Here is a 25,468-nt window from a genome sequence, read left to right as displayed (position 1 = left end):
ATAAAATGATTATTTAATTATTCAAAAGTATTATTTTAAATCGCTGAACTATTTGAAACTTATTTTTCAAGTCATTGGGATGTTAAATTTTTTAAGTAAAACGAGCTCTATGAAAAATTAAGGAAAAAAAAGGTGTAACAAGAACAAAAAAAAAACTATACATCAATTATTTTAACAATGAATGACTTAAATGAAAACTTTTAAATAATTTAATTAAGTTAAGTGACCAATTTAATGACGTATGTAATTTACCTAAATATAACTATTTTTATATACATATTTTCCAAAAAAGTTTAATAAAATCAAGTTGCTAGCAAATAAGAGATAATAATATAAATTTCTTGAGCCACAAAAATGCAAAAAAAAAAAAAAAACCCAAACCCCTGTTATAATTTAGTACTACAAAATTACAAATTGACATTTCTTTGAATTTTTTAATAACTGCAATAATTTGTTGCGGGCTTTCTCTCTTTGTGTCGCGGTCAGATCCCTCACCCTTATTATGAGCTTTTCCAGAACCATTGCATTATCCAAGAAATATCTAATCATATGCTTGTCAGAGCATGAAATTAGCATCTCAATCTCCTTGAGGTGAAATAACAGACAAGAAGGAACTTCTGTAAGTAAAGTCTTCCATCGAGTTCCTGGGACATCCTAAACTCATGACAAAAGAAGAAAAGTTATTAGTTTGTACCATGAATTTAGGTGATCTCGCATGCTTTCGATTTCTTTTAAGTTTATCGTAATTGTGGATGTACCTAACACTAAAACCATCAATTGCAACAAATACACATGTTTAAACAAAGACTTCATACCGAAAAACTGAACTTAAGCGTCTTCAGATTAGGAGCACAATATAGGAACTCCACAAGCCAAATTCCTCTCCCATAAAAGTTGAATTCAATAAGGTTGTGAAATATAGGAAATGGAACTGCTGGGGGAATCTGCACACACGAAAATTTGAGCTATTATATAATGTTGAAAGGAAAAAAAAACACATATGAATACTAAGTTTACTAACCACTCCATCGATGACTAAAGTTAGAGACCGAACATTGCAAATTCCTTGAATAAGACGAGTTGCATTTATTTCATCATCGCTGAAAAGTCGAGTTGCAGTAGTTTCATCATCTTCGAAATCAAACGCATCGATGTGAATATCGGCATTTTCTAGGGAGTTCATGTTGCTCAAAGTATAACCATCAACTATTTTGGAGTAATATCGAAAATAAACAAGATTTGGAGCATTAATCACCAGCACATAATTGAAATCTCCGACGCCTTCCGAAAAAAAATCTAAAACCAATTCCTTAAGCGAAGGACTTTGGATGGTAAGCTCACTTGTATTCGCAATACAACAGTCAGTAAAAGCCAAATCTTCTAAGACATGACAATTGGAAATTAATCTATTGATGGAATCACCGAAAAGAACCCAGTTTTCAAGCCACAAAGTCTTCAGATTCCCTAAACAAGCGTCAGGTGGGACCTCAAGCTTAGACCCTTTTCCTTCCAATGTCAGTTTCACCAGTGAGTGGCAAGTGAATAAAACAGGTGGAGCATCCCCAAGATTATCTAATTGCAAATCAATTTCCTTAACACCACGGCACAGTGCAGCACATATCCAACCAGAAACATCAAAATCATGATCTTCATCATTCCATGAAGAAATCCCATCACTTAGCCTAAAGCAATCTAAACTTACTTGATCGGGGAATTTCAATAACCTATCAACAAAGTTCTTGAAGCTGTCAACATTTCTGTCAGTCAAACCACTCAGTAAACAATGATCAAATTCAATGGTAGAAATGTAAGAAAAGAGGCATCTCCACTTGGTTGAAATAATAGAGGTTCGAACTGCTTCTTTAATGGGTAGGAATGACAAAATATGACAAAGAATATAATCCGGAAAACTACTAATTCTGTCTTCGACACACATCGCCATAAGATAAGAAAACTACAGACCTGTCCGACGGCCAGCGATAGGAACCGGAGAGTTTTTCGCTTTTGTTTTGTGGTTCGGCTTCACTAGCTTATGTTTGGCTTCAGACCAAACTTTGGAGACTTGAGAATAGAGAGGAGGTCCGGAAAGCTGAGCTGAGAACGCTGACGGCGATCGTGGGTGGCGGTGAAAGTAGAAGGAAGGAAGAGAAAGGTGTTTGCTTTCGTAGAAGCGGCTAGATGTATAAAAATTTAGGGTTAAATGTTAAAATCGGCGCAGACTCTCTATTTATAGTTAAATTTGTAAAAACCGACGCTATAGATCAAATTACATATTGGCGAATGAGATCAAAACATATATATCATTAAAAAATTAAATCTTATCAGATTACATGAAATTTTATTTGTTTATGTTAAGTTACGGGAATTTAAATTGTTGTTTTACTGAATTTAGATAAGGAAAAAGTAAATTACGCCCAATATTACTAAATGATTAGTAATTTTATATTTCGCTCAATTAATTTCAAAAATTATAAAATTATCGCTAACTTAAATGAAAATTTTGAATAATTCAATAATCAGTTTATGATTTGTACATTACACAAGAAGCTATGAGAGAAAAAGAATATCAAGCTATGGAGACTTGTACATTATTATAAGTAGAAAAAAATTTTGAATAGTTCAATAACCATTGTTCCTGTTACAGGTTATTAACTTTGGTTCAAGACAGGCCATTGAAGATTTGAGAACTCCGGGATTTAGCCTATTAGAATACTGAAATTTAGCCTCTCTGTAATGAACTGATGTTTGAAGATAATGGGACATCAACACCCCTGATTTGACCATGGAATTCACACCACCAATGCTTGTGCTTCACATCACTGTATCATTCTGATGGTCAGTATTAAAAGATTACTTGAATTTTAATTCACACTTTCATAACACTTAAAATTGTTTCATAAAAATTTTGAACTGTAAAAAGAAATAAAAAATTTAACAGTCCAATAACTTAAATTATATTTTTTTATCAATTTAATGACCTTCAATATAATTTACCCTATATATAAATGTTTTTCTATACATATTTTTTAAAATTATTGATAAAATCACATGTTGGTGGCATATTTGACATTCAACCATTAGGGGTGAATATTTGACTAAGTTAAAAAATTTTGAGTTAGTCGAGTTGACCAATCTTATTTTAGCAATCGAATTCAATTAGAATTTTTACGAATCGAATTAAAAAATTTTGAGTCAAATCAAGTCGAGTTAACGAATATTATTATTTATACCCAATGTTGCGTTTATTCGATTGAGTTAAAAATTTTCGACTTAGTCGAATTGACGAATCATATTTTTGCAATCGAACTCACTTTGAATTTTTTTCGAATCAAGTCAAAAAATTTTGAGTCGACTTAACGAATCATATTATTTATACTTAATATTTCGTTTACATAGACTCACTATTTAACTGATAAACAAAGTATAAGATTATTTAACTATATAAATAATATAATAAATTTATTTTTAAATTTATAAGTAAACATTTATTAAAACGACTTAATTTTACCCTTTGATTTAATGGTTCTGATTTTTATTTAAAAAAGTAAACATTTATCAAAACAACATAATTTTACATTTTCTTATTCAAATTTTAGATAACTCAAATTGTAAAATTTATATTCGAGTTAAACCGAAAAACTTAAATTTTATTGAATTAGTCCGAATAACTTGATTAACTCAAATAACTCGAACTATTTAATTCAAAATTTAAATTTTTTAATCAGATTTTGGTTGCTCACAAATAAGAGAAGAAATATGGATTGGATTATAAAGTTTACAATCTTTACCCACAAAAATGCAAAAATAAATAAATCTGAACCCCTACAAAATTTTGACTCAAAACCGAATTCGCATTTCACAAGAATCTGATCATTCAGTCGCCTTCAGAAACTGTTTAAAAAAAAAAGTACAGAACTCCTAATAACAAAATTGAAATTGAGAAGTAAATAAGCTAACCTAAACAAAAAAGAAATTAACTTCAAATAGTTCTTTATAGAACAGTAAAAACAAAAGCAGGTAAACAAGTTCAGTATTTTTCGAAATCAGCATCCTACGTTCAATCCTCATCTTTGGAATCCGCACCGGCAGCGGCATTAAGGGTGTGTAATCGATCGATCAACTTAGCTTTCCTTTCCTCGTACGTCAGCTTCTTCAAGTTGAACCTGCGATTAGAAAACACGAACCCAGTAAAACAAAGCATGGAGAAATTTCAAGCTGTACGAGTTTCGTAGCATCTGAACGAAACAGGTTGCAGATGAAAACCAACCTCATGTGTTGCTTAGGAGGAGCCTTTTCAGACTTCTTTGCAGAGGGATCTGCACGGATAGCAGCGTGAACCTTCTTGTACAAGGACTCAATGTTATCTGCTTCGATTCCTCTCTTAATATACTCGCTGAAGTGAGACTGATACTTTTCTGGCTCGTCTTCCATCAAAATCTACGACACGAACATACATTATATTAACTAACAAAACTATATATATGACAAAGAAATGGGATGAACAATGATATACAGATAGCTTTTTTTTACCCTCATATATGCGGCTACGTGACCACCGTAAATGTAGTTGCGGTGAACTTCAGCATCGAGCTGCTTACCATCCTTGGAGAACCCGGCAAATCTCTTATCACTATGAGGAATATCCAAACCGGCATCCAAAGCTCCCTGACGAAAGCAAATTCTATTAACTCGATAGTTTAAAACTCGAGTAAATCAAAAGCCCTAACCGATTACATTAGATTGAGTTCTTGACCAAAAATGAAAATCAAATGCTTAAAAGGCACGCATAAATGTTTCAGCTATGAAGTGGTCTCTTACCTCGATCCAAGCTTACATAGAAAAGGGTAACTCAAAGGAAAAACAGTACAAACTAACAACCATTGCATCACAAAAGTGGACAATTCACGACAAAAAAGAGAAATGAAATGATCACTCTGAATCACATCTATAAGCCAACAGCTTTATATCTAAAACAGATAAACTTGTGATTAAATTTTTATGATACCTTTAGTGCACCAAAAACATTGTTTCCAGTGGTTGTCCTGATCAGTCCTACATCAAGGAGAGCTCGGAAAGGCCTCCTTGTGTCAGTTGGCTCAACTGAGAAATCCTCTCCGGTAGCCTAGGAATATATAAACCTTCAATAAAGAAACTACACGAAATAGACCATAATATGGTAGCAAGATCTTATATGTAAAATACCTCCACATTTCCTTGATATTCATCGTCCATTTCAAGCAACTTAAGGACACGGCGCCCCAAAAGTAATCCAGTGCAATAAGCTGGCCAAATGTATGAAAAAAACATATGAGAAACAGAACTGATTTATCGATACACAATCCAGGTCAAATAAATAGCTTACCAGCGGCATAGTTTGTAAGACCGACTTCAAGTCCATAACGAGGAAGCTCATGCGAGTAAGCCGAGGCAAGAATCATATCACCAGTAATATTAGCAGAAATTATTTGTGCAGTGATATCTTTGTTGCTCTAATCACAAAGGTTAAGGTTCGAAACATAAATCAAAATAAAGTTACAAACTAGAAAATTGAACCCAACAAAGACATGGTGATCCATGTCAGCAACGGTTGCATAATTAAATTACTTATCGAGCTATGCTCAGACAACATAAAATTTTCAGATACAAATCGAACAACGAATCAGTTTAGAGAACCTAATGCAACTGTTTGAACTAGTAAGCTTTTGCCCAAAATTTTCAAAATCGGACTGGTACTCAAACTGGTCAGGCCACTGTTTGCTGGTTTAACCAGTTCTATTAAATAAATCATTAAAAAAATTCCAATTCAACCAGTCCGTACGAGTTCCTAGGTCAACCAATCTAATACATCTTCCCAGACCAGTACCCCAGCCAGTTCTCAATCCAACTGGTCCAACTAACCGGTCCAGTCAATACATATCAATTTCAAAGGCTACATTATGTACTCTCTATACATAATAAAATCAGTGAAACATATCATTAGAACAAGCAGATTTTCGGATACAAATCGAACAACGAATCGGTATTTAGGCGTGTTGTATTTGTTCTTGTCTTGATTGGTTAAGCGAATCCTAGCCCTGTAATCAGTCTTTCCCTCTACACATAATAAATTCAATAAATCATTAACATTATAAGGGCATTCAAAGGACTAAAAAATTCAACATTCCAAAATTCAATACCATTTCTAAGAAAAAATTGAACACAAAATAATCACAAAAAATATGAACTTAATACCTCTCCTTCTCTTGAATGGAACCTGAAAACGCTTAAAGTAAGCTTTGGTTTTTTGAGCCTTAACAAAGGCCTACAATCAACAAAGAGAAACATCCACTGTTGTTAGAGTTTTTATCAAAGAAATAGAAACCAAAAAGGTTTGAACTTTTTGAATAAAATGACTGTAATGTAATAGCCAGAAGATAAAGTCCATTAATAAGCAAATTATGAAGTGAATATTGGAAGATTGAAAAAGTCCCAGATTGGAAAATGATCAAATACATAAAAAAATCCATGAGATTTCACTACATTCAAACTGTTTTAAGATCGTTTAAAAAGAAGAAATATGAACTCAGCTTAAAACACTTCATAAAAAAGAATCATTTTTTCAGTTAAAAAGGGAAATTGATGTTACCATTGTTGAAGGTTTTGATGATCTGAAAGTGAAGGAGGAAGAGACGGCTAACGGAGAAAGAGAGGGAGAAGAGAAGAGAAGCGTATATAAGGCGAAGTTTAGAACTTTAAAACCCTAAAGATGAAGGCCCATGATGATGGGTAGAGCAGACCTGCTTTCGTGCCAGTGGCCCGGACTGGCCCATTTGATCCGATCCACTTTGGGCTGGGCTTGAATAACGATTTTCTTTTTGCAATTTTAGGGGCATAATTAAGTACTTTTAATTTTTTTCTTTTTATTTTCAAGGGTGGTTCAAGTGACAAGGTTTTAGATTGGGCTCGACTCGGCTCGGGTTTAGGCTTAAAAATATTTTTGTAATAGAGTTTCAACTCGACCCAATCATGAACAATTTTAACACAAAAAAATTTATCATTAACAATTGTGATTTATTTCGAGTCAAATCATTTCGAGCTTTACAATTTTTAAATTATTTTTATGTTTAAATCAATTTAAATTTTGATCCCTTTACATTTGGATTCATATAAATTTTATACTGATTTGGGTTTAAATTGTTTAAATCATTTTATATTTCTAAATCTACTCGAGTTTTAAGTTTAAGTTATTTTGATTCAAGTCATATTTATTTTAAATTATTTATATTTTTATTATTTGTGTCCATTGTTGGAGTATTTTAAATTCAATTTATTATTTTAATATTAAATTAAATCAGATTCAAGCAATTATTTAATTAAGTTATATTTATTTAGAATTAATCAAAATTTATAAAATAAATATAAAACAACATAGCTTTTAAATATAAAATAAAACTCTTTATACTTAAAATTTATAGCAGTTAAATTGATTTTTTTTCTTTGGCCAAATTAAAACTTAACATCTTATGTATTACGCTATTAGATATTGGTTTAAAAATTTACAAAAAAAAAAAAAGTCAAAAGCTTGTAATAAATGGTACAATCATTATATGTAAATGTATAAAATGTATAATTTAATAATACATATTTATATACTGAATCTGATCAATATTAATATACAAATATATATTATTTTATAATATTGATACAAATTGGTATCGTATTAATTATACGAATAACAGTACATCTTGATTTAATTTGATAAGGTTAAAAATATTCTAGTAAGCGTCCTATAAATAAAGTTTAAAATTGAGCATATTTTCATAAGGTTAAGTTGATATGTGAGCATGAGCGAATGTCATACATATAGATCGGTTATATTTGAAGGAGTCAAAATTTAATTTAATTAGTGTTTTTACGACTATTTTTAAAAGATGAAATTTAATAAAATTGAGATTCGAATTGACACCCAAAAACTCTCCACATAAACAACCGTCTTTAATTGATACCCACTCATCTCAGTCGATTTTATTCACAACCAATGACTAATTCTACTATATAATTTTATTTTCTATTCACATAGTTGGTATAGATCAAATTTAGTACACTTGATATATGCATAAAATTTCAAATAAATCCAACATATATATTATATCCATTGAAAATATTATATTTTAGTAAAAATAAAATTCTTGTATTAACCAATATAAATAGATACTTATTCATATGAACCGATACTTAACATACAAACTATAGAGTACAAACATATATAATCTAATACGTGTACATATTTTAGTAACGATACATACCGGTATCGTAATGATTATATGAATAGTGATACAGTTTGATTTTGTTTGATAGAGATAAACTTGCAGGTGGAGCTCTAAAACCCGAACCATCCTGCTCCGTCGTATCGTCTGCGAATGCCGACACATCTCCGACGAGTTTGAAACAGATTCTTCGAGTTTGTATTTGTTTAGGGAAATCAAAGAACATAGGTGTTCCCGGTTTGGTCTCTGGTAATCTATATTCCGCAATAGGTACCATCTTGGACCCCTTTCCTTCCTGCAAATATGTGGTAAGTTGTAGGAAATAGGGACAAACAAATGAAAGCAGGGTTAAGTTGAGATTGAATCTAATTGCAAGTGAATAGGTGGATTGTATTTTTGGAGAAATAACTTAATTGGTATTTTTATCGCTATCTTTAAAAGATGATATCTAATAAATTTGAAATTTGAATCTTAATATCTGCAATTCTTTTTTTAAAATCGAAAATACGAATAGTTTTTTCGTTAATCCTCACAATGAAAATTTCCCAAGTTAGTCAATGTGGCAACATTTGTAATAGGGCAGTCAATGACCTTAAGCACAGTTGACTAAATTAGTATTATTTCAGTCATAAGTCATGATATGAAACTATATCTCTATGATTAGAGATGACTGGAAGTTGAGTATAGCTTTGATTTTTTGGACTGGACTGAGTTGGTATAGTTTTGTTTTTTCGGGACGAGTTCAAAATAGGTAAATTAATATTTAATTTCAGGTTTCAGGTTGAGTCTAGGTCTGATATGTTGGGTATATTACGATTGGGGCGGGCAAAAAGCTACTCAACCCGCCCCGTTACTGTCTCAAAATTGACTATGGGCAAAGAGTTAGAGTTAGCAAAGTCCAAGACTTATGGAAAGTTGAAACTACTGTGACTTGCTAGATTCAGCTGCCAAGGAATCTTTCCATTGTCCGGTTTTCACTAAAAAGTGCATTCCTCTAGTAAAAAGAACGAGAATAAAGCTACGTTGGGAAAACCATGCCTAGTATATATCTCGATATGGGGTATGGAGATAGAATCCTCCAAATACTCTCCAAATACGTGAAAAACTTGAAAAGAATTGAACATACCATGTCGGACACATACACCCATTCATCAATTTCCATGTAAAATTTACAAGTACCATAAAGGCAGGTTTGAGAGATACCTGGATTGCAGATACTTGAATACATAAAACAGCTGGAGAGATATGCCTGTCCTCTAAGCTTGTTATTGATATATCCAAGATATCTGCATCTGAAGACGGTAAATGAGTTATTCGAGGCTTTATCGCATTGAAAGCATCCAGTTGGAATCCGGCAAGCAACGGTAAAGAAGGAGGCAGATACTGTTCTAAGACGAGATCATGGTACATTAGCCTCTCAGCCTCAATCGGAACCTAAAAGTGAACAAAGGATTAACAAAAGCAATGCACACACACAGAGAGTATGAACTTAGAGATCACTAAAGCACAATTACTACCTTGAATCTTAACTGCGGAGTTTGGTTCAACCGGTTTATATAATTTATTTGATCAGTACTTTGTGATGATCTAAGTCCTATCTCTTCGTTTGCAGGGCTTCCAACTATCACGATTCGTTTGGCATGAAGGCATGGATCCCGTGGCATTGCTGCTTCGAAAGATCGAGTTTCTTGAGGAAAGGGAGTATCATCTAGAGACAAGAGATTAATGTCTTTATCAAAATTCACGGAGCTTGAACCAGGCCGCTGAAGGGGAAGGCTTAGTGTTATTTGAACAATGCGGCATCTAACAGGATTTGTGAAAGGAAATTTTATATGCCGAGGCAGCTTATTGTCTCTACCGGACTTTTCAGGTCCGTAAAATTCCGGTGAAGAGCTGATCAGAGACTGGACATCCCATTTTCCTATAAAGGACCTTTCTTCCCTCTCAAGTTTCTTGCTAACCCTGATTTGCACCTATGGAATAATAGGAGAAATTGAACCAAAATCAATCGCTAGACAAGAGGAAAAGAAACTCAAGGTGTATGACACATTGAGCAATGAAACAAGATCAACGCACGTTTAAACAGAACAAAAAGAAATGACAGGGAATGACTGAGCATAAAAGCATCAACCTCTATAGCACGAACACAACATGAATATACAAATGTGTTACTAAATTACTATCTTGCATTCTTTTATAAGAAAATTTTAGGGCAAAAATGATTTAGAATTTAATATTTGAGAATGAAAACAGCTTAAAGAAAGCATATCCAAGAATCATTCTAAGCCATGATAGCAATATCAAATTCATTTCTCAATTAGAGGTCTTTGGATAGGATATTAAAGAGGGGAATGGGGATTAATGGCCTTGGAGAGGGTTTATCCTATATTCCTATTGTAGCTCATTTCATATGTACTATAACAAAAACAAATAGATTCCTTGTTCATGTACTGTAACTAAAGCTCAACATTTCCACAGTAAAACATAAGAGAGAAAAGATACTAACTTAAGACGGCAACCAAAGTTCAACATTTGATCATAGATATTAATTTCAAGTTGCTTTTAAGAATGATACATGCACAAAAAAGGGTTTATTATGGATAGGATACTACTAGACCTTAGCCTTTAACAAGATAGAAGTATAGAAGGAAGAGTTACACTTACCATGGGAGCATCAGCTTCAGAATAACCACATGGACTTACAATCAATATGACTCCTTTGACATCCGAAAGTGTGTCAAGCACAATAACAAAATCAACAGAGGTAGTATTAAGGGGAGCCTTCCAATATGAATGCCATGATCCAGAATCCAGTGGAGTGAGTAACGACAAAAACGGTGCTGAATCTTTAGCTGTCTCAACCTACAGTTTTCTGGAAGTGGTTAGACCAAGCATGAAGCAACCTACAACTTATCCAGACATCACATCAATAGTAAAACAATGAACAAACATATCAAAGTAGAAGCCAAGGTTATACCGGGTGTAGAAAGCTGGCGAATGGGAACTCAGCAAGTGATTTCTCCCCAGAAAGTAATTGTTCCAAAACTTTAACACCTTGCTGATTACGATAGGGATGACTTCTGTCAGGAAGGCCATCCAGGAATGAGGATCCCATTACCTCATCCAAAGCCATATTGGCTGCACTATAGGCACGGGCTCTTCTTCGTGAGCTAATCAACACCCTAACATAGTCCAAGGCCAATGCATCAAGAATTATCTTATGACAGCACTTCTTGCAAATAGCAGTGTCCAGTATCACTGAATGATTTGCTGTACGATCAACTTGGCTACTATGACTTAACAAGCCATTACAGTTTGTTTCTTCCCGGATATAATTTTGCAGAAGAAGGGCTCCTCCCCCCGCACAACAAACTCGACAAGCCTTTCTCTTACATTGAGAACACATGAAAACAGACTCCGAGCCTTCTTTATATGACACCATCAAGGATGAAGATATGGTTGCCTTAGTCTTAACACGCACTTCACACATCCTACGAGAACAGCTCTCGCCTATTCTACTAATGTTCCAGAAATCTATAACATTATACTTGATCTTCCCAAGACCAATAGAACCAATCGTCTTGTCCTCAAGAGCATTTTGTCCAAGCAATGCAAGGATATTTGCAACCCTGTATAATCTGCCCATGTATGATTCATCAAGCAAAATATTTGGATTTACGCTAGCCTGATCTGTTCCAATAGACAACAAAGCTCTATCTCTTTCAGCTGCAGAAAGATTAAGCTGGAGACGTTCAATTTCCAATTTCATTGCTTCAAGGAAGTGTAAGTTTCTTTCCTGCAAAATTGGATAAATTGAATGGCAAGTTTTATATTCAATCAGGTCGACAATTGGCACCTAAAAATTGTATATTCGTCTATCTTAAGTGATCCAAATGATTATAATATGCATTATTTAATCCTCAAGATAAAAAGAAATACATGCATTCAGATCATGCAGCACTGAAAACGTTGAAAGCAATGTGGTACAATGAAATCCAAAAGAGGAAGAGGTGGAATATTCATAACATTTTGAACCTTAATTTAGAAGAGATACTGCTATTGAGATAAGCAGGGAACTGAAGCCCCTAGATATATCATCTTTAGCCTCACAGCAATGTTCCTAGGAATTTATCTCATTTTTTGTGCTAGTTGGGTTATGCTTCAAACAAACAGGGAGCTCATTGCTAATTGCAGAAAGGAAAAGCTAAAAATGACTGTGACCAAAACAGGAAAAAAGAAAAACTCAGCACATCTCTTGCAGAGTTGATGACGAGGAGATACAGTGGAAATTTCAATTGAGCAGATCTTTCACATTAGAGACTAATTCTTGCTTAAGGGATTATTTTCAAGTTTAACTACTGATCATTTTACAGTATTTTTGGTTAAAAGTATTTTTCATCAGCAAAAGACTGTTTGGATGGGGAAAAGAGATGATCAGCCAAAATAGCAAAGTAACATCAAATAATGGAGTAGAGATCATTCCAAGTAAAAAATGTAAGAGGATTCAGAGAACAAAAATTCAAAGCTCTATATCCTCACACTCCCTCATGTGCGTGCATATAAATTGAAACAACAAACCATTGAGCAAATCTATAATCAGAGATGACCTTCAATACAGATATGATAACTATGGGAATGTTATCCCATCATGTGCTTTCCATGACCAATTCTTATTTATCTTCTATTTGTGATATAGGATGTTGAATATATATAAATATTCATCTATAAACCCATTAATACACAAGAGCAATCACTTCATCAAGAAACAGGAATGATCAAAGGTGAAAAAAAGTAAATGGAGACAAGAAGGAACCATAAGTAGCACTCAGTTGACTCAGTGAGGACCAATTTAGTGTTTCATAGGAAACATATGAGGTCAAGGAACCATACAAGCAACAAGTAGTCACATACCATATTTGGCCCAGCAAGGGATTTTAGGCAATTTAAGTACTTCTCGGAACCATTCTCTTGAGGCTTACTATCCTGGGATGTAGAGGATTTACAATCTGTTTCAGGAACATGACAGCCACCAACAAAAGCTTGGTCGAGATCTGTAACTGGATAAGAAACAGGTTCAGAGGACAGGTCAGCAGGAGTTAAGAGGTCAAACCCTTTATAGGCAGCACCCTGCTTTGCTGATGCTGGGACAGCTTCATTGGATATACTAGTGCTAGAAAATGGGTTTGTGTCAGAACCAGACAAAGAAGGATTGGTTTCCTTTTGATATTTCGTTGCAAGCTCAGTTAGTTTGGCCCCACGCCCTTCATTAGCAAACACTTCATTCCAGGGGAGAGAAACTCCAAGGATTTCTACCTACATGCAGATGCCACACAGTCCAGCAGGCACACGTTTATTATAATTCCACAATGAGATGCAAACTTAGAACAATAGACATTAAGTACATCAAGCAACACATTTCTGAGGACTATTGTTACCTCACCAAGAGTTATAGGACTTCCAGAAGCAGCAGGATAAAATGTAAGTGCCACTATACGGGTAAGAAAGTCCAAATCTCCCTCTAATTCCTCAAAATCATACAATAATGATAAAGATGTATCTTCATTGGGAAGGTATGCACCAGCTCCAGTGACAGTCATGTCATCTGCACTAATTGGGCCTGTTAAGGGAATCAAAAGATTTGTCCCATTTCCACACTGGGGTATGAAAGCCCCCTGGCAACACAGTCAAAAATAAGATTAGAACACTAGTTGAATTCAAATAAATCAGAAAGTATGAAAAAAACCATGCTATTTTAGGGGAGGGAACTTTAGAGTAGTTTATATAAATTTCAAGGTAGACACTTTAAGCTACAATATGATAAGCCAAAGTAAACTGGGCAATTCGCAGAGGGCAACAATATAAGTGTACAAACCTCGACAACCAGTTTAAGCCCATCTAGGCTGCGCCCTGTTCTCACATCGACAGTTGAAGGATATGTTGAATCATCTGCACCATGTGAAACTGTGAGTAGCAGCTGACAGACATGGCAGGGTTCACAAAGATAGATAAAAACTTCAACAACATCAACGCCTTCAGGGCAAACCTGCAAATGCATTCCAATATAGAATAAAAACAACACAATAAAGAAGGGCATATCTCCCTGCAAATAACAATTGCTAAGTTGCATGGAATTTTCCTAGATGATGAAGAGGGAACTGTAAGTACCCAGATTAGATCCTTTTTCTTGAAACTCAGCAGACTATCTCCACCATTAGAGGTTTCAAACATGCCTCTGATTGGCTTAAGAAAGAAACCAGATGGACGAGAAAGTACCTGTGATGAGCAGCATGATAAGTAATGCGGGCTGATACAAATAAACAGCAAAATCACCTGTGACTTTCTTTCCAAATCGAAAATTGTTTTTAGACAAGAACAAAAACCCTTCATGATTAAACAAAATGTACACTTAAAAACAAAATCAAAATCTCTAATAAGTTAAAACTAATATTCCAAGTTAAAAGAACGCACAAGGTAACTCCGAATACTAAATCCATGTACTAACATATTGGCTTATTGTCTTCATATAACCAATTAGCGCCAAAAGTAGCTGACAAGGTAGCAATGAGTTTGGTTTCAGCAATAGAGTTTAGTATCCAAGGCCATTTTCAATTTTTTTGAAAAATTCCTTTTACCTATATAAGGTCAAGCTAAATATATAATAAAGAAGAGGCATATGAAGTAAAAGAAAAACCAAACATGTACTGCAATCTCAGGACAGCACAGGACTATCATCATGGTCAGATTGTAACAATAACCTGAAAATCCAGACATGCACTAGAATTACCTACTTGCAAAGGTTGAATTGGAACGGATGGAAGATGCTTGAAAAGCCTTATTCCAAGGAACATCTCTAACTGCTTTTGACGTGAACTATCCACAACTGCGTTTTTATATCTCCTTTGAAGAGTGATTTTCATATTTTGTGCAGCAGAAAACTGCTTGAATTTTCCTGCTTCTTCATTGAATATATTTAGAATATGGCTATGCATGGCTTTGGAACCTGTATATAGTATTGCATGGATATCACCAGCAAGCAGGAAAAGATCTGCTAGCTGAGATACAGGTGATAGAATTGTTGATCTCTTGAACTTGTCAAATGTCATTTCAAATCTCTTCCATGGTTTATCTGGACATGGATGATTCCACGTTGTGGCCCTCGTATTGTGATCAATATAGTAAGTTTTCCCTGTTGTTGCATCAGATCGTTTCTCCCAACCACGTGGGAGTGGTGCAGTATAGCCATCATAGTTCTTAACTGACTGGTATCCATTTGCCAAATCATTATCAAGAGATAACTGTAGTCGCTGACACTGCTCCACAAACACTTGCAGTGACCCGAAGTAACTAGCAGCATTGGTTCTATCCAAAGAATCTGCACAATTGAAACGAAACACGCCATTTTGATGGTATCTTAAGCAGAAAGCCCCTTCAAAGTCATCATTGTAGATGATTTCACCTCTGCAATCCTTAAGGTGCTGTCGCGATGGCAGATAATCACCTTCAGAAATGCCTATAGCCAGTGTGGGCGCCTTTAAAAGTTTCCATAATTCTTCAATTGTTTGTTGTTCACCTTGTAACTTTATCCGAGCATGCCAATCATAATTCATCAAATGAATTCGGGTACAAGGAAGTTTGCCAGTGGATTTAATATGGTTCAATGATTCCTCAAAATGCTGAACTAAAATGCGTTCAGACTTTCCTTCACCATTTCGAAGCAAGTTGATACATGCAATTGGAACGAAAGCATTTTTGCTCTGATTTTCCCCAGTATCACCATCTAAGGTACGAGTATCATATCGTTTACTTAATCTTTGATAATACTGTAGACTTCCTTTATAAGGATGCCGATCTGAAACATATATTTCTGCTTCAGCAGCAGTGATCTTTAGTTCTGCACCCCACCAGATCGGAATTGTGCCCCGTCGCCAAGTGAATGTGTTAAAAGGTACACTCTGATCAGTCCTTTTAGGCACCCATACAAGTTGTTCACACTCTACTTCATTCCCTATGAATATGAACATTCTTGATAAGTTACAAGTAAAACATGCAATACCAAACTGTGATGAAAATTTATGATAAAGTTAACAATGCAAAATGAAATGAAAAACAAGTTAATTTAAACAAAAATAAAGAAACTTAGATCTACATGACATGACATGACATGACATGACATACAATACAAATCCTGAGTGATACGAGATGCAGTCGGATGGAGACACTAGAAAAGAAGGTTTACCTTCAGGTTATACACATCTTGAACTCATTTTTTTGTTTCCATTCCAGTTGCTCAAAATAGCTTACATAGATCAGGGGTATTGTCATTAAGAGATTCCAAAACCAGTTATGTTGCATAAAGCTGAAAACATTTACAAATGAAGCTCTAACAAAAGGTGCCATGCCACTTCTCATGCATGCTACTTATGTGGATAACTAATCATCATTGTAACCCAAAGAAACAATATAGCTATGCACTGTAAGCTATTGTCAATCTCCTCCTAGTTTGAAATACAAAAAGCTGACCGAAAAGGAAAAAGAAAATAGTTACAATAAGAGAATGCGTTGATTAACCATAGCTAACTATTTGTATAAAAGAAAAAAAAAATTCCTCATGATAACCAACAACTGGAAAGGTTCTAAGAGAATGGGTCTGTTTTAAGACAGATTATCTTACCTGTGCTGAAACATGAATTTATGCCCCTAGCCAAGTATCGAGTACCAGGATGCAGCCTGCTTCGACGAGCTATGAGAGCCACAACACCTGCCTGACCTGAACTAACAAAACTTCGACTTTCTGCAAAACCCTATACATTAATATAAAGTAAGAAGTATCAAAATATCAAGTAAATCTAATACATCATAGCATTGTGTCGTAAACAATGATAAACCATTATTAAAGTAGTAGATTAGGCAGAAAATGTAAGAAAAGACAAGTTAGACTATCCAAACACAGGCTACAAGGACTAAAAGGGGAGTGTAAACAACTAGAGATGAGAAAAAAACTTTAAAAGGATTTTAGGACATAGTCATAAGATTGTAACTTCTTAAGAAAACAAAAGAAGCAAGCAAACTAGCATTAAAATAAAGATACCGAGTATGAAGCAAAACCTGTAGAAGAATAACACAGTGCTGCTTCAACCCAGTGTTTTTAAAAGGCATTGAAAGCCATCCATTCCAAACAAATTCATTATCAGGACTAAGCACAGGCATCCGACTTGGAAAAGGTCGAGTAAGATCTCTTGTCTCACTAAAGTAGTGCTTCCCATCAATGTCTAGCTCAGTCAATTCTTGTATATTCTTTACTTCCCCTCTACCCTGGGGTTGAGGATTATGAAGTGGTATTTTGATCCATTGAGACTCTATGACTGTAGACGCACATCCCCCACCAGGCAAAGAGGGAATGGTATCAGCTAATCTTGTAGCAACAAGAAGTAACCCATAACTTCCCAAAGCAGCATAGCCCAATATTGCCTTGGCATGGATTTTACTCTTACATAACCAGGGTGATCCATTGGTAAGATAATCTAAAGCTTTTTTCTCTGACTTAAAAACATCTAAACCAAATTTCCCATGATAACGAAGCACCCCAGTTGTTGGATCAACATAAATCACCTGAGTGTCAATCCTAGTAGACAAGCTAACAACAATATAAACTTCACCAGGATCCACCCCAACCACAACAATTGATGTGTTTCTTGAACCACCGACTACAAGTAAAAATAAACACAATCAACTAAACCAATCACTAAAAACACGATTAAATCAGCGCAATAAATACATAAATGTTATCACCTGGTGATTCCATGCGCTCTTAAAATGAAACTACTAGCTTAAAACTTCCTGAAAATCCACAATTTTTAGTATCCATAAAGGAGAAATTCAATAGCCTGTTCAAAAACACACTAAGCCACAAATTATAAAAAAGGAAAAAGTCAGTTTCTTACGTGAACAAATTGTGGAACTCTGTCAAATAACCAATAAATCCATCAAAATGCAAAATCAATTACAACGATCAATAAATTGATTAAATATAAAGAATAAATAAATTCACTAAATCAAGATCACAAGATTCAGAATTTCTCATTCCTAACATCAAAAGCATGCCAAAAAAAAAAAACACGAAAAAAAGTGAGATTAAGAAACAAGGAAATACTTGAGCTAAAACTAAGACCGCTTGATTCATGTTCTTCTATAACAATCTCAATTCAAAGAATGCATTGAAAATAAAAATTATGCAATAAAATTACTTCTCATAATTAATGAAATATAAAATTAAATTTGAAAAGTAAAAGATGAACTTAGCGGAAAGTTAGAGCATCCAGCATCGCAGAGAAAAAAGCGCGGGGAAAATCAAAAAATGCCGGAGAAATGTTTAAACAGTAACCAAAAAAGGATTAAAGATTCTCTACGGTCGTATGCACGAGTCTTATCCAATGATATATGGCCATGTATTTAACCAATTTTTATTTGGTTTAAATTATGTTATTAATCCTTACATTATATGTAAATTATAGATTTTGTTTTATATTTTAGTTAAGTCCATTTTAACCCTCTATACATTTTGAGTTTTAAAATTTCGGTCTCAATGAAACAATAATTGTTGAATTCATTAAATTTTATTTTTAAATTTTGATACAACAAACGTATTATTATAAATGAAATGTCACGTCAAATTATTATTATTATTTATTATTATGCATAAAAATTTAATAAATATTATTTAAGTCAAGATTAAATTTTTGAAAATTTGAAAAGTATAGAAATAAAAATAATTCAATTGAAAATATGAATTAAATTTATAACTTTTCACACAATGCAAGTCTAATAATAAAATTCAACCAAGTAAATTTAATGTTATTATTTAGATTAGGATTGAAATTTCAAATTTTAAAAAGTAAACCGACAACATAAATTATCATTTTATTTTTGCCTAATGATAAAATTAGCATAACGTTTACATTTTTGGTCAATTTGATCATTACTCTTTTCTTTTATAGTTAAATTTAGCCTTCAATCTTTTGAAAAGAGACAATTTGATCATTAATCTTCCAAAAAGTCGAATTATTATTTTTAATGGAAATACAGAATAAAGCATCACAAATTTTAAATATAACTTACATGACAATCTACGCGTATTTTAAGTTCTTTTTTGAATTTTTATGAACTCTATATAAATTTTTATTTTAAATTATTTGTCTATATGGTATATAAAATAATATCTTGAATATGAAATATAAATATACTATTAGGCAATTTATCACACCAACATTGTTAAAAACAATTTTAATCAATATTTTAAATAAAATGACAATTTAACTCTTTTAATAATTAATGACCAAAATTTAGCTCTCAAAAGAATAAAAATCAAAATAACAACCAATATAAACAATAAGAGCTAAAATTATCATTATATTAATAATATTTTATTATTCTTTTCCTTTACAAGCTTACTATATTTAGATTTGTAATCTTTCGAAATTTCATTTTGTTTTATATCTTCTTCAAATGCTCAAATCATTGTTCTGTTTCCATGTTTGGTAAGTAGTAGAAAAATATAGAGTACTCGGAAATGGAAAATCAGGTTTTAAAATTACAATAATATTGACTAAAATAAAGTAGCACTAATCATCATCACTTTCACCATAGCTTTCGCACAAGGATAGGAGACCAGTGCTTGTGTCATTACCCACTTTTTCTTCTTTCTTCTCTGGTTTCTTCTTCACAACCGAGATTTTCACCGACGACATGAATGGAGCTTTAACTTGACGACTCCCCGAGCCACTTGAACCTTCTGTTATTGAATACATACGTTCATTATCATATTTGCAATACAAAATCAATATATACCAATTCAAACAAGTTAAAACATTAGCCAGTCAATCATTTCCAAAATTTTATTTCAAGGATCTTCGAATCCTTACAGATACATACTATGGTGCGTGATAGCAGGCGGTAGGTGGATAGCAAGATTGACAGAAAGCACTAATGAAGCAGTGAAGCCTGGTGCTAACGTATTTTAGCAGGGTATCGTTTTAAATAAAATGCAGTGATATTTGAATTGACCAGGGCACTGGTCCAGAGAACGGTTTCGAACCAGTTAGACTGGTAACTAGTGCGGACCGGTTGAACCAGCTAAAAGCCAGTTGAACTGTATTTGTTTATTTTTGAATTTTTAATGATTTTTAATCAGACTGGCTAGACCCAAAAACCAATTACCTGACCAGTTCGAACACCAGTCTGATTCTAAAAACATTAATAAAATGTTTAGGTTTCTTTACCATTTTGGTGTCATGGAATCTATGAAAAGAAATGAATTGGTGATGAATACTGCAAATACCTTTACTGCTGGAATCATCAGGCAAACTAGCTTTTGTTAAAGCATCTGTAGGGTTACTTGAAGATTCTTCCGACACCTTTCTCCTCTGCAAACCATACACACCAAAGCATGAGTTCACGGATTCAATAGTGGCAATTTTATTTTCAACAGTTGAGGTAAAAAAAAGGAAAAATACAGCAAATCCCAGTTCTACAAACATAAATCGTTATGCGAAGCTTTGCATTGATGCAGGTCAAACTGACTACCCAATGGTATATTCTAGAACAAGCCTATTCCATTTTGAAACTAAAACTGAAAGTTCAAGCACATCCATCTTTTCATGATATAATAATTCATTCCGACAGCTTGGTTTCCTCCATATGGTTTCCTCTATATTAAACCGACTCTCAATTGCTCCTATAGTTGCTGATTTCAACAACTCAAAGTAAACATCGTATTTTGGATCTTGTCCCTTCACGTATAGTGAAACATTAAACATATCTAACACTTGACCCTCTTAGTCTATGCAATATTGTTAACCCTTTACCCACCTTAGAATATCTTGTTCTATCTTCAATATTACATGAAAACTATTACTAAAGGTCAGTAATCAATTTGGGTGTTAAATAAAAATTGCCTTAAATATAGATAATTTACTTAAAACTTGTATGCATTTAAAAGAAGTTTTGACCATGAGTATAGGATGTGTTTGTTAACTAAATTCACACCATATACCTTTAAGCCATCATTTGAGGTTTCACTATTGCCACTCAATAAACGGGTCAGATCCTCATCATCGTCGAAAACATCATCTGAAATCCTTCGAACAAATTCCTTTGGCTTCTGCATTAAAGATGACACCAATATTAGAAACATGCCCGCCTAGAACAAGGAGCAATCACAACTGGTGATACTAAAAGCAATACACCGATTCTAACCTGGAAAATCGATTTAATGAGGGCTTCGTCTTCTTCTTCTATTTTCTTTTCCTGTTAGCATTATAACCTTGTAGTCAGAATCACAAAAGAGAAGAAATATAAGCATGCTAAGCAACGTGATTACTACTTATCACTTCAATCCACACTTGTATGTAACTGTACTCATCTCCCTCTCACATCAAGTATTAAGGTAAATAATGCAAGCATTCATAAATATTCTAATATCAGAGTTCAGATTTAAGAGAAATTCCGTTCATTAAGCATAATTCAAGAAGACTATCTTAATAACACCTGATATGATAAAATTAAGTTGGCATATTTCAGGGGAAAGATTTATCCATAGAAAGCAAATTCAACTTTTTACCCTATTTTCTAGGATTATGCATAATTACAGAAATGCAGCATAAAAGTGTTCTCAGCGAAACCATAAATTCCATCAGGATTCGCAATTGCAACCAAAGATGCACCTTTGATTTAGAAGAAATTGGAAATTTTCAAATAGAATACAAACAAAACACAATCATGAGATTTCTATTCAAAGAAGCCGCTTAAGCTATTAAGAAATAAGTAGAAGTATCTTACCTTTTCTGCGGCAGTGCGTTGCAAGGCCTCCAGCATTGAATCTACGCTCACCGTGGCATGTCTGGACTGCAATATAAGATAGTAAGATAGACTACCATTAGCATCAGAGAAAAGAATATTGTACCTATTCCCATTTTGATAGACAAATGTCTAACGGTAGACCCGTTAACACAGATTATTTTGGTCTTATCAATCGAAACTCAACATGTGCTCTTCCTAGCTTCAGATTCTAAAAATAAAAGACTCAAAAACCTGGTTCATTTGACATCCACAACAATCAAAAACAAGGTAAAAGCTTTATTTTCTTTTTATGACAGTAATGTTGCAGTTATCTCCTGCATGTTAAACAAAAGTTGGTTTAAGTGTTTAGCTACCTTCATAGACTTCATTTCATCAAGCGCAGCAAGGATATCCATCTCTCTTTTTGAATCCAACGTTCTGTTCTCCAAAGATTTCATCGCATCCCCCATTTCTTCAGATTCCCTTTTCTGTTTCTCTTTCTCCGCTTCCTAACAAAAGGAAAGATGAAAGAATATTATTATACATATCCAGCAATGTTAAAAGAACTGTAGCTACATTTAGCTTGATACACAAAGCTCTCACCTCATCTTCAGCACGCCAAGGTTCAAAATTTCTTGTTGCACCCGATTCAACAACATAATCTGAATTTTGTGGATCAGTCTTTATCGTCATCTCCGCAGAGCACTTGGTGCATTTGAAATAAAACCTAAATATTTGGATTCCCAAATATGTCTGCAAATAAGAGAAAAGTAACTAAATGCACTAAAACATTAAGCTCTCAATCATTAATTAGAGAGAAGTGAAAACCTGAAAGTTGTGTACTAACTACAGCATTTAACTACGTTATTTGGACTAAGTGTGAGTATAGTACAAGGCATGTGAAAGTTCCTTTTTACAATAAAATGCAAGATTTTACTTTCATATATAACAATGAGTTTACAATTAGTACATTGTTTACAATTAGTATTGCATTATAATTGTTTGCTCATCTTTCAACCAATTAACATGATTTTAATTACTATTACATTATAATAACCAAACATAACCTCACAAAAGCATAAAATAACTTCTAATTATTGCTGCTTCTACGTATTTTTTTCCTAAATTTAAAGTTAGAATGAAAAAAAAAAACCTAATATTACTAAACAAATAAACCGAAGCTAAAGTGTAAAAAGAAAGCTCAAAACAAACCTCGCCGATAACATCTTCTTTGCGTGAATTGAACTTGGTGCCTTTATAAATATAGTTTCCGCAGGTATTACAACGTATGCTCATCGGAAGCATCATACGAACCTTCATCTGTTGATTCTTCGGCCGCCGGGCCCTCGGAAGCTTCGACGGATCGAAGTCCGGCGGGTAATATTTGTTCAGTACTTTTCTTTCTCCCATCTTTGAAGATCACAAAGATTTTCGATCGGGATCTCAAATCAAAATATAACAGAGCTATGCAGAGGCGGGGTAGAGCCGAAGGTAACTAAAAATCTTCTAAATAAAAAGTAATATTCAATATTCAAATCAAATTTAGGGTTTTGAGAATAGAAAGAAGAGAAAATAGAGGAGGGAGGGAGGGAGGGAGGAAGATGAATACTTTTTGTCGATTGGTATAATATATATTTATTTATTTGGATAAAATCTTATACGAATATAATTTAGATATCTTATTACTAGTTAACTACAAACATTTAAATAATTATTATATATATTAATTTAATATTTTATATTAATTTTGAATTAACTTATATTTTTATTATAATAAAATTTATTAAATAATATTAGAATTAGGTTTATATTATTTTTAAATATTAAATATATTATTAATAATATAAAACATTTAAATATTTAAAGATATGACCTTTTACTTTTATTATTAGTTTTATAATATTTTAAATATTTTTAATTTGTTTCACAATATTTTAAATTATGATTTTTAAATTATTTTAAAGATAGTCAAACCTTTTAAAATTTTGACTTTTATAAATTTTTGTATGATTCTTTTCCTTTACAAGCTTTCTATATTTAGATTAATTTTTCTAATAAATAAAAAATCAATTTTGAAAATTTTTTTGAAAATTTTATGATTCTTTTCCTTTACAATTAAAAATCTTTTTCAAATCATATTTTTTATATATGTTACATCAAAGCAATCGATTTTATTAATTCAATTTTGAAAACCATGATACCAAACGGCAAACAGTAAATTGGCTTTACACGTGTCATGCCATTAAGATTCTAAGGGTGACTTTGGATTGGCGGTGCGTTTACCTGCGATTAATGTAAAAACAGCGATGATGGTAAGATTAGAATTAGGTTTATATTATTTTAGGGTAAACTACACAAAGGTCACTAAATTATTAGTAAATTACGTTTTAGTCACTCAACTTCAAAAAGTTACAAAATTATACTTAAAATATTATTTAAGTCATTGAGTTGCTAAAATTATTATTGTGTGGAGTTCACTGTTCGTACCGCCTACACCAATAAATAAATAAAAACTCTCATTCTCCTTTTCTACCATTCATTTTTTTCTTATGAAACAACTTCGAATGTCATAAATCTAAAAACCAAAATCCAAATAGCTTTCTTCTTCTACTCGTCGATAAGTATGGATCCATCGTACCGATTATCAAACCATCACTTGGAATTTGCTAGCTAAACTTTTAATAAAAAGAACATAACCTAATGACTTAAATAAAAATTTTTGGATAGTTAAATGATTTAAAAGAAAACTTTCAAATAGTTTAAAGGTCTTCTTAAAATTAAAAGGACAAAACGTAAACTTAATAATAGTATAATGGTCATGAGTGTAATTTACCCTATCCAAAATTACTTAATAATAATAGTTTAATGGTCTCTTGTAATTCTCGTCAGTGGGGGCAGCTGATCGTTTAATGCTCATTGGCTTTGCAATTTGCATTTACCAAAAGCAATTCATCTTCAAATCTCTCCTGCATTTCGTTTCCTTCACTCGGTATGATCTTTCACCCTTTTTAATTATCTGTTGCTTTAATTTCGTTTTCATTTACAAATGTTCTTCGCTTCTTTGATATAGAGTTAAGAGCTTTCCCTAATGAATTAATGAATTAATGGTTGTAATGTCATTGAAATTTTAAAATTTGAAAAGTATCAGGACTTAGAATGATTCAAATGGAGAAAGAGTACTAAATCTACAACTATACGCATTGTATAAAATTAGTAATTAAATTTAACCAATCGAATTTAACTACTATTTTTTGTGCGAAAAGTATAGGAACTAAACGAACCAATTTAAAAAGTAAAGGGATTAAAATTGATCAAACTAAAGTACATGAACTAAGTTTCACAACTTTGACAAAGTACAGGTACTAATAGCACAATTTAGTTACTAATAT

General features: G+C 33.1%; 4 protein-coding genes across 5 annotated transcripts; all 4 read right to left on the bottom strand.

Annotated features, from left to right (window-relative positions):
- Window positions 1-319: 319 nt before the first annotated feature.
- LOC128039686 (putative F-box/LRR-repeat protein At3g49150) lies at window positions 320-2,222 on the bottom strand. The gene is made up of 3 exons (XM_052627847.1): window positions 1,022-2,222; window positions 816-944; window positions 320-654 (listed from the first exon to the last, which is right to left on the bottom strand). Exons 1-3 carry the CDS (start codon window positions 1,940-1,942, stop codon window positions 400-402), a joined length of 1,305 nt encoding a protein of 434 aa, XP_052483807.1. The 5' UTR covers window positions 1,943-2,222; the 3' UTR covers window positions 320-399.
- Window positions 2,223-3,830: 1,608 nt separating this feature from the next.
- On the bottom strand, window positions 3,831-6,702 carry LOC105796347 (60S ribosomal protein L5). Of its 2 annotated transcripts, XM_012626012.2 has the most exons (9): window positions 6,626-6,702; window positions 6,232-6,301; window positions 6,002-6,093; window positions 5,363-5,489; window positions 5,203-5,282; window positions 5,006-5,122; window positions 4,531-4,665; window positions 4,268-4,437; window positions 3,831-4,163 (listed from the first exon to the last, which is right to left on the bottom strand). In XM_012626012.2, the coding sequence occupies exons 1-9, from the start codon at window positions 6,626-6,628 to the stop codon at window positions 4,058-4,060; spliced, it is 900 nt and encodes a 299-aa protein (XP_012481466.1). In that variant the 5' UTR covers window positions 6,629-6,702; the 3' UTR covers window positions 3,831-4,057. The 2 variants fall into 2 exon arrangements, with proteins under 2 accessions (XP_012481466.1, XP_052483812.1); XM_052627852.1 differs by lacking the exons at window positions 6,002-6,093; window positions 6,232-6,301; window positions 6,626-6,702 and adding an exon at window positions 5,645-5,663.
- Window positions 6,703-8,172: 1,470 nt separating this feature from the next.
- LOC105796340 (probable phosphoinositide phosphatase SAC9) lies at window positions 8,173-18,299 on the bottom strand. Its single transcript, XM_012626001.2, has 13 exons — window positions 18,036-18,299; window positions 17,352-17,950; window positions 16,918-17,047; window positions 15,035-16,251; window positions 14,412-14,519; window positions 14,119-14,289; window positions 13,682-13,918; window positions 13,158-13,559; window positions 11,224-12,042; window positions 10,911-11,108; window positions 9,764-10,219; window positions 9,450-9,680; window positions 8,173-8,541 (listed from the first exon to the last, which is right to left on the bottom strand). Exons 1-13 carry the CDS (start codon window positions 18,046-18,048, stop codon window positions 8,269-8,271), a joined length of 4,854 nt encoding a protein of 1,617 aa, XP_012481455.1. The 5' UTR covers window positions 18,049-18,299; the 3' UTR covers window positions 8,173-8,268.
- Window positions 18,300-19,713: 1,414 nt separating this feature from the next.
- LOC105796336 (uncharacterized) lies at window positions 19,714-23,667 on the bottom strand. Its single transcript, XM_012625999.2, has 8 exons — window positions 23,292-23,667; window positions 22,683-22,832; window positions 22,454-22,588; window positions 22,080-22,145; window positions 21,498-21,548; window positions 21,295-21,402; window positions 20,581-20,665; window positions 19,714-20,034 (listed from the first exon to the last, which is right to left on the bottom strand). Exons 1-8 carry the CDS (start codon window positions 23,487-23,489, stop codon window positions 19,865-19,867), a joined length of 963 nt encoding a protein of 320 aa, XP_012481453.1. The 5' UTR covers window positions 23,490-23,667; the 3' UTR covers window positions 19,714-19,864.
- Window positions 23,668-25,468: the final 1,801 nt, after the last annotated feature.

Source organism: Gossypium raimondii, chromosome 3 (assembly GCF_025698545.1).
Source record: "Gossypium raimondii isolate GPD5lz chromosome 3, ASM2569854v1, whole genome shotgun sequence".
Taxonomy (NCBI): Eukaryota; Viridiplantae; Streptophyta; class Magnoliopsida; order Malvales; family Malvaceae; genus Gossypium; species Gossypium raimondii.
Note: the sequence above shows the minus strand (reverse complement) of the source record. Positions and strands in the feature narration are given on the sequence as shown.

Coding starts and splice junctions, on each gene's coding strand:
- LOC128039686 (XM_052627847.1), bottom strand. CDS start 1,942: ATGGCGATGTGTGTCGAAGACAGAATTAGTAGTTTTCCGGATTATATT. Junction 945..1,021: donor CTTTAGTCATCGATGGAGTG/GTTAGTAAACTT, acceptor TCGTGTGTGCAG/ATTCCCCCAGCAGTTCCATT. Junction 655..815: donor CGCTTAAGTTCAGTTTTTCG/GTATGAAGTCTT, acceptor TCATGAGTTTAG/GATGTCCCAGGAACTCGATG.
- LOC105796336 (XM_012625999.2), bottom strand. CDS start 23,489: ATGGGAGAAAGAAAAGTACTGAACAAATATTACCCGCCGGACTTCGAT. Junction 20,666..21,294: donor CCTCAAATGATGGCTTAAAG/GTATATGGTGTG, acceptor TATGGTTTGCAG/AGGAGAAAGGTGTCGGAAGA. Junction 20,035..20,580: donor TGATGATTCCAGCAGTAAAG/GTATTTGCAGTA, acceptor ATTCAATAACAG/AAGGTTCAAGTGGCTCGGGG.
- LOC105796340 (XM_012626001.2), bottom strand. Junction 17,048..17,351: donor ACTGTGTTATTCTTCTACAG/GTTTTGCTTCAT, acceptor ATTAATGTATAG/GGTTTTGCAGAAAGTCGAAG. Junction 14,520..15,034: donor TTCCAATTCAACCTTTGCAA/GTAGGTAATTCT, acceptor TGCTCATCACAG/GTACTTTCTCGTCCATCTGG.
- LOC105796347 (XM_012626012.2), bottom strand. Junction 6,094..6,231: donor TCCATTCAAGAGAAGGAGAG/GTATTAAGTTCA, acceptor TATTATGTGTAG/AGGGAAAGACTGATTACAGG. Junction 5,123..5,202: donor AATATCAAGGAAATGTGGAG/GTATTTTACATA, acceptor ATATATTCCTAG/GCTACCGGAGAGGATTTCTC.